Source organism: Kwoniella shandongensis, chromosome 3 (genome assembly GCF_008629635.2).
Source record: "Kwoniella shandongensis chromosome 3, complete sequence".
Taxonomy (NCBI): domain Eukaryota; kingdom Fungi; phylum Basidiomycota; class Tremellomycetes; order Tremellales; family Cryptococcaceae; genus Kwoniella; species Kwoniella shandongensis.
In genome coordinates, this window is record NC_089289.1 from 600,087 (window position 1) to 613,382 (window position 13,296).

At 51.6% G+C, this 13,296-nt stretch overlaps 5 protein-coding genes across 5 annotated transcripts; 3 read left to right on the forward strand and 2 right to left on the reverse strand.

Annotated features, from left to right (window-relative positions):
- Positions 1-214: 214 nt before the first annotated feature.
- On the forward strand, positions 215-979 carry CI109_101575 (uncharacterized protein; the record flags this gene model as incomplete). The annotated part of the gene is made up of 3 exons (XM_065966999.1): positions 215-583; positions 635-673; positions 893-979. The coding sequence occupies 3 exons, from the start codon at positions 215-217 to the stop codon at positions 977-979; spliced, it is 495 nt and encodes a 164-aa protein (XP_065823071.1).
- Positions 980-1,049: 70 nt separating this feature from the next.
- CI109_101576 (uncharacterized protein) lies at positions 1,050-3,107 on the reverse strand (the record flags this gene model as incomplete). Its single annotated transcript, XM_065967000.1, has 6 exons — positions 1,050-1,836; positions 2,039-2,130; positions 2,277-2,694; positions 2,738-2,822; positions 2,884-2,963; positions 3,034-3,107. The coding sequence occupies 6 exons, from the start codon at positions 3,105-3,107 to the stop codon at positions 1,050-1,052; spliced, it is 1,536 nt and encodes a 511-aa protein (XP_065823072.1).
- Positions 3,108-3,870: 763 nt separating this feature from the next.
- Positions 3,871-5,006, forward strand: CI109_101577 (uncharacterized protein; the record flags this gene model as incomplete). The annotated part of the gene is made up of 4 exons (XM_065967001.1): positions 3,871-4,031; positions 4,169-4,331; positions 4,456-4,728; positions 4,779-5,006. The coding sequence occupies 4 exons, from the start codon at positions 3,871-3,873 to the stop codon at positions 5,004-5,006; spliced, it is 825 nt and encodes a 274-aa protein (XP_065823073.1).
- A 387-nt stretch (positions 5,007-5,393) lies between these two features.
- Positions 5,394-7,696, reverse strand: CI109_101578 (uncharacterized protein; the record flags this gene model as incomplete). Its single annotated transcript, XM_032002478.1, has 4 exons — positions 5,394-5,628; positions 5,678-5,812; positions 5,859-7,252; positions 7,295-7,696. The coding sequence occupies 4 exons, from the start codon at positions 7,694-7,696 to the stop codon at positions 5,394-5,396; spliced, it is 2,166 nt and encodes a 721-aa protein (XP_031863415.1).
- A 214-nt stretch (positions 7,697-7,910) lies between these two features.
- CI109_101579 (uncharacterized protein) lies at positions 7,911-13,044 on the forward strand (the record flags this gene model as incomplete). The annotated part of the gene is made up of 5 exons (XM_032002477.2): positions 7,911-8,090; positions 8,133-8,355; positions 8,405-9,173; positions 9,221-12,511; positions 12,573-13,044. The coding sequence occupies 5 exons, from the start codon at positions 7,911-7,913 to the stop codon at positions 13,042-13,044; spliced, it is 4,935 nt and encodes a 1,644-aa protein (XP_031863414.2).
- Positions 13,045-13,296: the final 252 nt, after the last annotated feature.

A 13,296-nucleotide genomic window follows, 5' to 3' on the forward strand; every position in this document is an offset into this window, starting at 1 on the left:
CTGAGGACCGTACCAACCTCCTCGACAAGCTACGGCAGTATGTTGCAGACGAGATGGAATGCGGTGTATGCTACGACGAAGTCGAGTTTGCGAAACAGCCCTCCATCACCGACTGTGGTCATGCTTGTGAGTTCTGCCCCTCCCGTTCAATCGCTCACTTGCAGACTGCATCCCTTGCATACACCGAGTCATTGCCACCCAACCGACGTGTCCAATGGACCGTCACCCTCTCTCCCTCTCGTCCATCCTCGAGCTTCCGCCGGAGGATGACTACAAACCACCGACCGACGTAAAACCCATCCAATCGGCCAAAATCGATGAGCTTCTTCGATACATCCGCATCTTCCCCGACGACGAGAAGACTCTCGTCTTCAGTCAATTCACCAGTTTCCTCGATCATGTTGCGGCTAAGTTCCGCGTCGAAAACATCCCCTTTGTTTGTTTTGATGGTAGGATGAACGCAAAGCAGCGTCAACAGATCATTACCGAGTTTCAGACCCAGCCTACCCCAAAGATCATGCTAATATCGCTCAAATCCGGTGCGGTCGGTCTGAATCTCACCGCGGCGTCCAACGTCTTCTTGGTGAGTGACCTACCGTTTCAGCGCTAATGCCAGTGTGATCCATGGTGGCAGTCTGCGATTGAGGCTCAAGCGATTGACCGAGTCCATCGAGTGAGTTCCACTCGCCCAAAACGCTGCTTACACACTACAGATGGGGCAAACCAAACCCGTTCGCGTCTTTCAACTCATCGCTGAGAACACTATCGAGTCGGCTGTCCTGGACATACGTAAGTGCTGTCTTGTCAACCCCGCTGACATCCTCGCAGAGAAAAGAAAAGATGCGCTTGTCGCAAAGGTAAGTCAACCATCCTGAGCCGAGCTGACCTTCAGGCGTTCGAGAAATCCTCAAAAGAGTCCACACGCGCCAAGAAAGAAGCTAGGTTCGAGGAGCTCAAAGAGCTGCTAGGGTTCAAGTGATATTTGTAAACACAAGCCTTGGATGCATGTACTATGTAATGTCCGCATGAATTGAATGTCCAAGCTACCATTATCCCACCCAGAATCTCGCGAGAGCTCCCGCGATATCTTTTACACTCTTCTCACTCTTCAACTTCCTTTTATCCCTCTTCTCTCGTCCCTTGTTCTCACTCGACGAACTCATCTTGGTAGAATCCGTCGTGCCCGTCGATCCTGATCCGTCAGGCTCTTTCAGACTCGTACTTGAAAGACCGGACGGTCCGACGTTGGGCGAAGATCGCTTGACTTCCCTCCCTGCGTCGAAGGATATACTCCTCGAACTACCAGAGCTCAACATCCCTCTATCACGTGGTGGCGCGCCATTCTGAGCATAGTCCGCATCATCCCAGAATACCGTCTGCGATCGTGTCATCGCTTTTCTCTCCTTTACGGTCGACGGAACCGATCCACTATCGTGCAGACTTCGTAGCGAGTCACCCATAGAAACCGGTCGAGGACGCGGTTGGCTCGGAGAGGGCGGTAACGATGATCGGCGATCCGAGTATCGTCCGCTTCCGGATGAGTCTCGTCGAGAGTGTCCGATCGGTGGTGGTAACGGTAATGCGGGATACGATGGGTACATCCCCGGGAACCGCCCATACCCATATCCATCGGGTTGAGCGAACAGCAACTCGGGGAGTCTCGTCTCGCCCATCATCAACTTCTGAAAAGCAAGAAGGGTGTAGTACGCCTCATTCCCTGCGTTATTCAGCGGAGCGAACGGTGGGACCGGTATTTGTAGCGTTTGCAACAACGCCATGAGCGAGCCGAGAGGTTGGTGTCGATCGGGCGTTCCAGGTAAGCTCTCCGCCTGTGCTCTACGTAACAGATTGTACTCCAGCGCTAGCAGATCCAGATGGAGTATATTCGACGGCAGCGTCGACGCCGAAGGAAGGGGAAGAGGTAGCGGCTCGCCAACGGTAAGAAGTACCAGAGTATTCGCACTTCCATCGTTCTCCTGCGAAGCAAGTGCACCGAGTGTTGCACTGCCGTCAGTTATGTCGCCCTCACCTTACTCACTCTAGGATCTTCTCGATGCTCCTCTCCGCGACATAGTTGCTCTTTCCAAAGGCATACGCTCGAGGGTAATTTGGTGGAATCGAGTTTGCACGCTACGCATCAGCTCTCGTTTCATTCAACTTTTACTCACCTTGTCCACCCATTCCTCCGCGATGTAATGCGACTTGCGATAGTTCTCTTCGGGAACCGGCGGCCACACATTCTGTTCATCAGCTATGTCTTGACGGGACGTACTCACCACCGCTCGCAGATTCGCACATCTCAGTACCGCCGTGCCAACCTCCAGAATCAACCCTTTCCCTTGCGTCCTCCCCACCCCTGGCACTAGACCCCCAGGTGGTGCACCCTTCTCCCACCATATACTCTTCACAGAGGCGAAGGTATACCCAACGCCGTTGTCCCTCACCCCGATCCCACCGGTGTCCCTCTCGCCTTTACTCCCTCCAGCGTAGAATAGCTGTTCTGCCACGCTGACTTCCCCAGATCGCACACGGGTTCGAAGATATGACAGTTCCGCAGCAGGTAGGGAGTGGGACAACTTGCGATATGAGGTGAGGTCGTGTAGTGTCACTAAACGTCGCAGGGACAGATTACGTGTAGCTACAGGGATGATGGGTAGTGTCGTTGGTGGATCTTTTGGCAGCGATTCACCAAATCTACAATGTATGTCAGCGAGCGATTGGTTATACATCGACCTACCTTGTCCTGATCATCTTTGCGAACAGGGCGATCTGTTCTCTTCTCACCGCGATGTGCGGTCTCCCCGTAACACTATCCACGACGACTACGTTGTCAGATCGACAGATATACCATTGTAGACTCACCCATCACTTCCCATCCAAAACCGAGGAACTCGTTGAAAGTCGTGAAATACCCTCCCCATGATTTGTCCCACCAATCGGTATTTGACGATTCGAACAGACCCCTTTGTTCGTGATCGGCGATCAGCGTTCAGCGTTATGTTACCCATCTCTCTTTGAGATACTACCACTCACAAGTACGCCGCATAGATGGAATGCAGATCGACATCAAAGTCTACTGCGTTACCGTATCTCGTCCCATCTGCCATGACGAGGGTAGGTGGGTGATAGGGTGGGTGAGGAGGAGGGAGGAAAAGTAAATGTTTTCCGCTGTGAAATGTTGTACGAGTATTGTACTTTTACACTCCCGGTCAGATTAAGAATGACGTGGCTTGGCGGATAGGTGAGTAGTTTAATACAGACAGACATGTGATGTGCACGAGGTAGGGAATAGTCATACAAGTGGGAATGAGACATGGTTTGCTAATATACTGTACATAAATACTAGTGCATGTGCACAGATGCAAAAGTTGAATGGACTGTAACAAGAAAAGGGATTCCCCTTTACCAAAAGGTACCTTGTCAATGCTCCGTTGCTCCGTTTCAGGTCAATACCGTCATCCGGCTGCCGAACACTTGAAACACCGCCGTTGGGCTTCGGTTATCGGTTATCGGAGCCTTTTCACAACAAGGCGGTGTTTTAAAGTTGGTAGCGTGGATACTGCGATCTGTACTTGATAACGATAATGCATACAACGGATGTACTGAACGTCGTTACTTCGAGGGCAATCTTCGATGCAATACGACCCGATCAGTGGCAACATGCTTGGTGGTTATAATGAAGGCAGCTCGATAAGGTTAACGTTCCAAACTAGAAGCACGAATGCCCTGCTGCGTGTGTGAACTACACTATTGCCGCTTTTCTACTCCCCCCCTTGACGTCCTGCACTGTGTACTTTCACTGATACAATAACATGTCGTCAAACACAATCAACAATTCATGTGATGCTGATCGGCATGACGATTCACACAATGTTTATCGACGATAACGGTTCAACTCACCCCGAACATGATCCCACAAGCTCAACTCTTCGACCCTCTGCACCTCTCGAGAATGGAAGTTCTTCGTCTGCATTGGCGATCAATGAGAGTCACTCACTAGTCAGTCGATTGATCAAGATCGCCGAAGGCTCGTTTGGAGAGATATACCACTATCCCACTTAACTGGTCGTGTACAAAATGGTTCGCGAGCCAGAACATCATACTCAGCTTCAGATGGAATTCGAATTGTAAGCTGAAGTCAACGTATACAATTGCTGATACCTTCCAGATATCTTGATGCTCAAAAGACTGAGTTCACACGACCTGTACCTGGTCATTTCATCATCCCGAAAGCTCGGCAATATTGGGGACCAGAAACAGCCGAGCTACAACCACTTCCCTCTCGGTCGGCGTCTAAGCCCTATCTACGATGGTATCAATTCCCTCTTCCTGTATTCGCAGTGGACCTGATCCCATCCCTTCATCCTAATATCAGCGAGCTATACCAATCGTTGTTCTGGTTGGATGAATTACGTCAAAATCACGAGTCGATCCGCCTTCTACGACTGTATCTAGGAAGGGAAGTTTTCCCCCCCTATCACGACACATCTCCAAGAAGGTTTGAAGAGCGATCCACCTCTCGACCTAACGAGATACAAACGTTTTTCCGAAGCCATGAAAGATGATCTTGGTCTGGACTTGCCTTCCCTCGATCAAATCACGACGAGCATGGGCCATCTGCTCGCACAACTTCATTGGTCAATGGGTATCAACGCGAGAGACGTCGAACTCGTACTGGGTGGCGATGGATTCCATGGCGTCAAATGTCATGCTCTCGACTCTAATCAGGTTCATAGTTCACTATCTTTATTCGATACAGCTAACAAATGTACACACAGTGCCAGCGTTGGCTTGTTCCTGGAGCGTTGAGGGCAATGTCTACTACCCAACTTATTCGCAGTCCGATGGCGGGCGCCTACGCTACGGACGATTTGCGATCAGGTGCGATCCGCTTGGCAAGACTCATCTTCTCCCAAGAATTGTACTATCCACGTCCGCACCAACGTGGACTGTACGAACCGTTCAAGGTTGGCTATCTTGCTGCTGTGAAAACCATCCTACCGTGATCGAAAAAATGGTCTGATCTCGTAGAAAGCGCAGCTGCTGAGTGCTTTCATCACTACGAACGCTTGGATGAGGAAAAGCAGACGAGACTGTCGAGTCGTCGAGGTATTGTGAACATGTAAGAGTGAGAGGCGTTGCAAGAATTGAGGTCCTCGGCTACCTCATTATAATGTATTGTCATCATGTAGAAGTGCGTGTAAGAAAAAGAAGACGACACCTGTTGTCGGTCGCATGTTGATCAGGCTTCGCTTTCTTTGTCTGTATCGCGCGATTGGAAATCGGTGACTTTGTCCAATACAGAGGTGTGATAATTACATTTTAAACTCATCACAACAAAGGACATCTATAAATCGTGCGACTTCTTTTCCCCATAGTAGCCCAAGTACATATCACTTGGCCTGCTCCACACGCCCGGCTTCCTTCTCCCACCTTGCCAACTCCTGAGTGATCTTCTCCGTCCTCTGCTCCGACGAAGGATGCGAAGCCTTCGCCCACAGCTTGAAGAATGTTCCGGTCCAGCTGCTATCGTCTCTCTCGGTCGCTTCGATCTCATGAAGACCCGCTACTGAGCCTGAAAAGTGGTCGACCGCGGTCTGAGGGTCGAATCCGGCAAGCGCGAGGATTCTGGTAATATACATTAGTGACGTTTAGATGCGACACACGATGCACCCACCTGAGCCCGACCAGATCCGCTTCAAACTCGTGCTTGCGCTGGAATCCAATTTCGCCAAATCGCTCTATCAGCTCGTCCGTACTAGTCTTGCCCATGTTCGCTAGCGCGTCATTGACGGTCGGGCCAAGAATGACACTGCGGTTTATCAGCTCGATCTCCTTCAATACACGAAGTCACTCACGTAAATGGCCAGATGAACGCTCTGACCAAGTCCATCGTCAAGCCCAGCACACTGGGCCATAGCACCTGCTGTTGTGACAAGGTCTCAAGATGGTGACTCAACAGGAGATGTCCCATCTCATGGGCCAAGACACACGCCAAGTGCAAAGTTTGGTCTTCTGTCGGTTGGGGTCGAGGTCGGCTGACAGTTGGTGTTGTTGAGAAGAGACTTGAGAAGACTCCTCGTGTCGGCGCCGGTGGTTCCGAATCGTCATGCGGCGAGCCCTCTCGTAGAATACTTTCCAACAGCCCCGAAAACACCACGATACCACCCGCCTTTTGCCCACCAAATCCATACGAGAACGCGTTTCTCTCATCCTTCTCCATCAACATCAGGTTGTACGGTGGGCCGATTTCAAGATGCTCTCGACCGGTCGACGGCTCTCCTCCAGGTAGTACTCCGTGCAAGAGCGACGAAGCACGTGGTCGAGGTTTGAGGGGATGGTATGATGGCGGAGGAAGGCGGTAAGGGGTGAACTCCTTGGGTGGTCGTTGATCTGCGGGAAGAGCTTCGCAATCCGACAAGATACCTTGTTCCAAGCGACTCAATACACCTTGGACCCAAGTCCACCGCCAATCTTCCGGAGACATGATCGGTGGCGCCGGCTTCTCCGCAGTGGTGAGCAGATTAATCACGCTCCGATACCAGTTGGCTCCGGCCAGACTTGTCGATATCGAATCCTCCTCCTCTGGCGTCAACAGGATCAACCTCCACCTCCCTGTGAGAGGAACCCGCTCGAGACCGGCGATGTACACTCCCAAGAGCAGGTACACCGGAAGCATGAATATCAATCCGACTAGGATTCGTCCATTCTTGAAACAGGCTTTGAACTTTTTTAACCCGATCCAGTACCGTCTATACGAGTCTACCTCTTGACGATGTGTCGGACTCATCCGGTTGTAGTAGGGTTGCGAAAGCGGCGGCAGGTCTGGTACACTGAAGTAGAACCGACGAATACCGTTTATGGCCCGTTTCCGATTCCCTTTCTGATGTTCTAATACTGCTTGGGGCGTCAGCTGTTCAATCGTCTTGCCACCGCGGAACCATTTCTTCGAGGGCATCGGTGGCATCGGAACCGAGTAGGCAATGCGACCACTCCCCAACGCAATACCGCCATCATCATCTGGCTCCCGGTCAAGCATGTAATCCGCCTCCTCCTTGGTCAACTCGATAGGCTTCTCGTCCTCACACCACATTCGCCAAAAATCGTCAACTTCGGGAGGAACGGTTGGTTTCGCTACTTCGGTGATCCATTTGCCCATTCTCGCCATTTTGAACGCGGCGAGTGTGCCAATGGGAAAGAATGAGATGAGAATGCGGGAAAAAGCTGTGGCAAGGGTGAGGATGGATGTACCCTGGGGTTCTGATCAGCTCATGCTTGCAACGCAGTAACTCACCTTGAGAAAGACGAGCCCAGCGGGAATGAGGGGGATAGCATCTCGGCGAGCTGTGGCATGAAATGACCTATATGCAGACAGATGAGATTGACCCGGTAGTGAGGAGCGCTTATTTCCGTAAATACTGTAGATGGAGGATGATGCATGGGTTCGAGGTGAAGGTCGTGAAGCCAGGTGTACCGAGTCATTCTCGTATGCCCTTCCCTTGCCTTTGACATCGATGAGAGAGTTCCTCCCACGGTAGGGCAGGTATGACGTGGAAGCTATTGGCGAGGGTGTATGTGTGTGAAGGGATGCCGAGGTCGCCGGAGTGGGAATGGCATTGCGAGTGGTAGCATAGGTGATTCCAAGGATGGATGAGACAAGACGAGGGTGTCGTCGGATCTGTCTTGCTGTGACCATGTTGAGTGACCGTGAGTTATTGTGTCATACAGAGTTGAAAGTTGAAAGAGGAGACGAGAGGAGAGATAAGAATGACAATGTGCCGTCATGTCTACCCACGGGCGAGACACGGAAGCGCCGGCATCGTCCAGAGTCGAGTCTAATAGGGAGTCAAACGTATGCATCATTCACAATCACGTGATTCACTGTCACTCACTCACTTTATCAACAACAAATGCTCGGTGACAGCTTTCATACCTTGCATCATCAACCACGCAAAAAAGCCCTCGCCATGTCAAGGATGACAGAGGCAGAGGTAGACCCAGATGACGATCTGAGAGATCTCTCCTTGGAGGATGCACAGGTATTGCGTGCGTTCGTGGAAAAGCGTCGGTGGTTTGAGGGCAAACTGAAAGTGGGTAATTCCTTATTAAGACCGTTGCTGACTTTGTTGCAGATTCTCGAGGCTATCCCGCCTGTCTATCCTTTCTTGCACCCTGTCTTGATACCTCAGCCCGAAGATAATACTTCGTTTCTCCGAGAAGGCGCTACAGACGCAAAATTTCGACTGCCAGACGAAAGTCAGGTTCAGCAATGGCAGCGAGAGAGGGAGGCTATCGAGGAGGAAGTGTTGGAATTCGACGGAGGTGACCTCGAGAGGATGAAGGAGAAGACTCGAGGTGGGTAGACCGTACCCCAATGATAATAAGTCGCTCACCTACGTCTCAGCTGTGACACTGCTCCCCCTCACCCCACCTTCAACACACCTCGTATCCATCACCCTCGACTTGATCGTGCTAATCGACCGTTTGCTCACGCTCTTACGGCATCGCGGCCACGTTCTCGAACTCACCAGTCTAAGACTGCAATGGGATCAAGTCCGTTGGCAGATCATGTGCGAGGCGCGCAAGCTGCAGGCAGAAGTAGACGATGTGGTGAGAGACAAGGGAAGGTGGACACCTTCGTCGATGCCTGACACTCCGGAGAACGGTGTAGCTCGTTACAATGTTGAGAAGGGGGACGAGTCGCAAGTCGGGCCGGAGGGTGATGACAGAGTATCAGTAACGTCAACGCCAACAAGACCGACTCAGACGCCCGGCACGATCAAGTCACTACACTCGCTTGCTTCAGCCAAGGTTAACAACGCTTCCGCACCCACTTCATCGCTCTCACCTTCCCCTTCTCGCCGCGCTCTATCATCTAAACGATCCATGCTCCTACCACTGCTCCACTCTCACCTCGTCAGCATGAAGATACGCCATCGGAATCTCGTCTCCACACAGTCGTCTCGCTGTGGGTCGTTGCTCGATCGAATGATAGATGTTGCGGGACCTTTGAAGGGCTTGGGCGATGTGCATGGTCCGTGTAAAGGGGACAAGAACGATGAGGGAGCCGTGCCTGAAGAACTGTTGGACTTGCAGGATGATTTGGACAAAGAGGTGGAAGAGCTCGGCGGGAAAGTAGAATGGTGCAAAACGCTCGAAGAGCATTGGAAATTGTGAGTGCCATCGGTGTATCATCAAGCAGACTCTAACCCCCTACCAGGTGCGAATCACACCACTCCGCTTCATCTCAAGCACAACAAGCGGCTCAGACACTACTGCACGACCTACATGAGTCACTCACTCGCCCTGCTACAAGCGAGCAGCACCGTCACTTATCGACCTTGCTACAAACTGCACAACTTCATCTACCGCCTGCGATCACCGTGTCCTTCCCACAACCCTCCCATCCTTCATATCCAGACATTCAGTCGCATAATGTGCACGTCGCGCAAACGCTCGCAGGAACCTATACGAATGCCTCTGAGCTCATCACAAGTTCCCGCCTCGCAATTGATTGGTACGGCCGCCTAGCACTGGCAAGAGAGAAGATCGCGAAGCAGCGTGACGACCTCCTGCAGAGGGAAAATGACTTAAGGAAGACAATCGAAACACTAGCGAAGGGTACACCAGACGCTCCCCGACCAGATCTAAACGACATCACCAATGTACAAGGCGATCACGAATTATGGCTGCGAAATATCCTTCAGTGGACGTCCGAGGCTAAAGAGTCGACCGAGGGATGCGCTGATCTCGTTCAAAAGGTGACGTTGGCCGTCATGCAATATCGGAATATTGTGAAGACTGTCCCGAAGGGTATACGGCAAGACCCCGTTAAACTCGTTGTCGACGATCTTCCCAACCAAGCGGAGCAAGACCGTGATCGTATCCAAGAACTTGCACGTCCTGTTTCCTCACTCTGGAAGATCGCCGAACAAGATCAACTGGTCCTCTCTGCAGCGCAGCAAACCATCCGCACGACACAAGATCTCCACAAGAGGGTTCAGGATCAAAGCACTCGCATCACCACTATCATCAATGCGGCAGCAGAGAGGAAAGCACCTCTCGATAACAATCAACTAGATTCGTTTCTGGTGAGCGTCAACCAGCTCAATGAAGCAAGCGAGGCTCTCGCTAGACCACGAGCACACTTGTACGAGCTGCTGAGATCGCCTGACCGGCCGCTTCCCGCTTTGCAGCAGTATCTGAACACAGTAACATCGGAACTCACCGCCGAACAGGTCAAATTGAATGAAAGTTTCGAACTGTTGAAGCGAGTCGCAGAGCAAGCGAAAGTCGTACGCGACATCGAAAACGAAACAGACAGACTACTGGAGAAAATCGGGTATTTGCAACAGCGGGTTGAGGAACATCAAAACTCGGCTGAGGACCTAGCACAAGGAGCAATCGAGGCATCACTGGGCGACGTGGAGAACGGGGCGAGGACCTGGGAGGCAGGACTATCGGAACGGGTGCCGTTTGTGTCACGCGGTCAGAAATACTCTTCCGCTTCGGTATTGATTCACAGCCAAGAGGGTCATGGAGGCGCTCCCATCGAACAGTCACTGCTCCAACAAGACAGCATTCCAGCGATTCATTCATACCCAGCCGATGGTCTGTCTCTAACCATCGAGGAGCAAGTGGATCGGGCGACTCGAGAAACCGTCAACAACAACACGATCCGAGTCGTCACGGCAATTACGCACTGTAAGAACTCTTATCAACAAATGCATACCCAAAGATGGGGCAAGGGGTGCCATACGGCCGCCGAAGAGATTGACCGGGTTCTGAACAACTGGGAAATCACGTCGACAGACATCAGGAAAAGGATCGAAGCGTATTCGACGGATGTCGCGAATCCTACGGAGACTGGTCATGCCGTCGAGAGCTTTCAGAACCAAGTACGGTCAACACTGCAGGAACACGAGAAGGATCTTGAAAACGCCGTGTCATCTTTTAGAAGCGTCGTAGAAGCGAGACCTGCGACTACGACAGAAGCGGATGCTCAAGTCTGGCAAACGGCCTTGAAAACCGCCAACGATGCTATTGCAGACGCCTTGTCAGAGGTCGAGCAGATCTCAGAGGAAGTCGATAACCTTCTGCTGAAAGCCAAGAGCGAGCCGAAAGTACAGCACCCCGCCCAGTCGTCAGACCATGACGTCTTCGGTCCCCAATCCTCCTCGATATCGCAACCGTCGCTATTTCCTTCGCCGACTCTATCTGGATCCAGCGAACCATCCGCACGTATACAGTTATTACGGAACCAACTTGATGGGCTGGAAGTCAAATCACTTGTACATCCCACAACCTCCCAAATACAGTCGACTCCGACACTGAAACGACTCCCGACCGATGCGGTGGCGTTCGGCGTCAAAGAGGGACTCTACCACGTGTCCGAAAAGATCAACGCGATCACCTTGCCCTCCGCTCATCCATCCAGATCCGACCTTCAAAATTTGCAGTCGGAGCTCAAAGTCAATCGAAATCTTGTCGCTATTTTGGATCGATTAGTGGTGTTTAGTAAGGCCGTCGAGACTAGCGACTCAAAGTTAAGCCGACTTTTGGAGCTCGTGGATATCCACGAGGCAGGGCAAGACGCAACGCTTCTGTCCGAACGAGATGATACCGCTGCAACCATAAAACGAATGCTCGACGCATCCGTCCGCGTTGAGGCTGACCTTAGGGTTGCGAGTGAGATGAAGAGGGTCAGAGTCGCTTGGGAGGAGCTACAAATCCTGGTCAATGAATGTTTGGACACCGACCGGAATGTCTCGACCACAAGCACTCATTCTGTGTCAAGTACTTGGGAGGACGATAGCGACATAGTAAAACCCGCAACAACGACAAGGTCTACTCCCGCTTCGAGACTCCCCCGATTGACCACCTTCCCGAAAACGACCAATCGATCAGCTTCCAATCCAATGACAACTCCCAACAGAGTCGTCTATCTCTCGCCTGCTCCGACACCTAGCTCGCGTCAACGAGCGGTGTCGGAGACCCCAACTCGCTTGAAAAATGTTCGTAACGGCCCGGGTATCTCTCGACCACGGAATGAGATTGGGAGGATCATGACGCCTGTCCCTGGTACCCCAAATTCCGGCTCGACCCGTGAACGGCAAAGCTCAATACCGAGACTTGTTAAGGCGACCACGCCTACGATCTCAAATTTGTTCTTTCCGACGACTCGGACACCCAGCATCGTTGTACCCGCATCGAGGTCGAGAAGGGTCAGCAGACTGCCCGAGTTTCAGCCCGAGTTTCCAAATAAGACGAGAAAAGAGTACGTGGCGGATCCAAAGAGTAAGCTTGACATTGCTGTAGGCAATGTCGTCAACAAGCTTGGCGTGGATATCCCTATGCGACCGGTGGGATTGAACACTTCGGACGAATGGAAAGATCAATCGGGAAAATACTGGATCGGAGCGGAAGGAAGGGCGAAATTGTGTTTCTGCAGAATTTTAAGATCGAGAACTGTCATGGTAAGGGTTGGAGGCGGATGGGTGGAATTGTCAAAGTGAGTTCATCATGCGCTGTCTACTTGACGTATGTCTGTGCTGACATTTGGCACGGCTTAGATTCCTGCTCGACCATTTCGCCGGAGCAATTGGATCAATGCAGACCCCATTCGATTCTCTTCCCCTTGATTCATCTACCACAACTTCTTACGCCTCGAACGCCCCAGTCCTGATCACATCCGCGTCGTTGTCGTCGTTCCAAAACGGTCTTTCAAAGTCCATACCCATATCCATCTCCAACTCCTCACTTGCATCCATCGAATCGTCGAAGAAGACACCTATACGTAAAGATATCCCTCTCCCTGAGACACCAAACAACCATCTCTCGCCTGATAAGGCTCGTCATCTATCGCCACATACCCCCGGATCGAACGTTCACTCTACCCCTGCAACGAGTGGAAGTCCACTCGTCGCGTTCAAGTTCATGAGAAAGGCGTCGGAAAGTCCGACACTGAGGGAAAAGGAGAAGGAGAGGTTTGTAGGCAGGAGGTCAATACTTGGGAAAGAGAGAGCTGGCAGCGAGGGTTTGTAGGTACAATCAACCGCTGGGAATGTTTACTGCAGATTGGAGGAAGAAGAAGGGGTATTCATACATGTCATCTGGTTGGTCATTGGCCATAATAGCATACTCATCGAATGCACGAGGAAAGGTTGAGAGACACTGGCAACGTGTTTGCATCTTATATATACATCTTAGCTAATGTGCACAAGAACGACACCATTCAATCGCCTTTTTCCAAATTCTCGACTTCTGTGCTCCATGCCATTGCGGTTGATAAAAAAT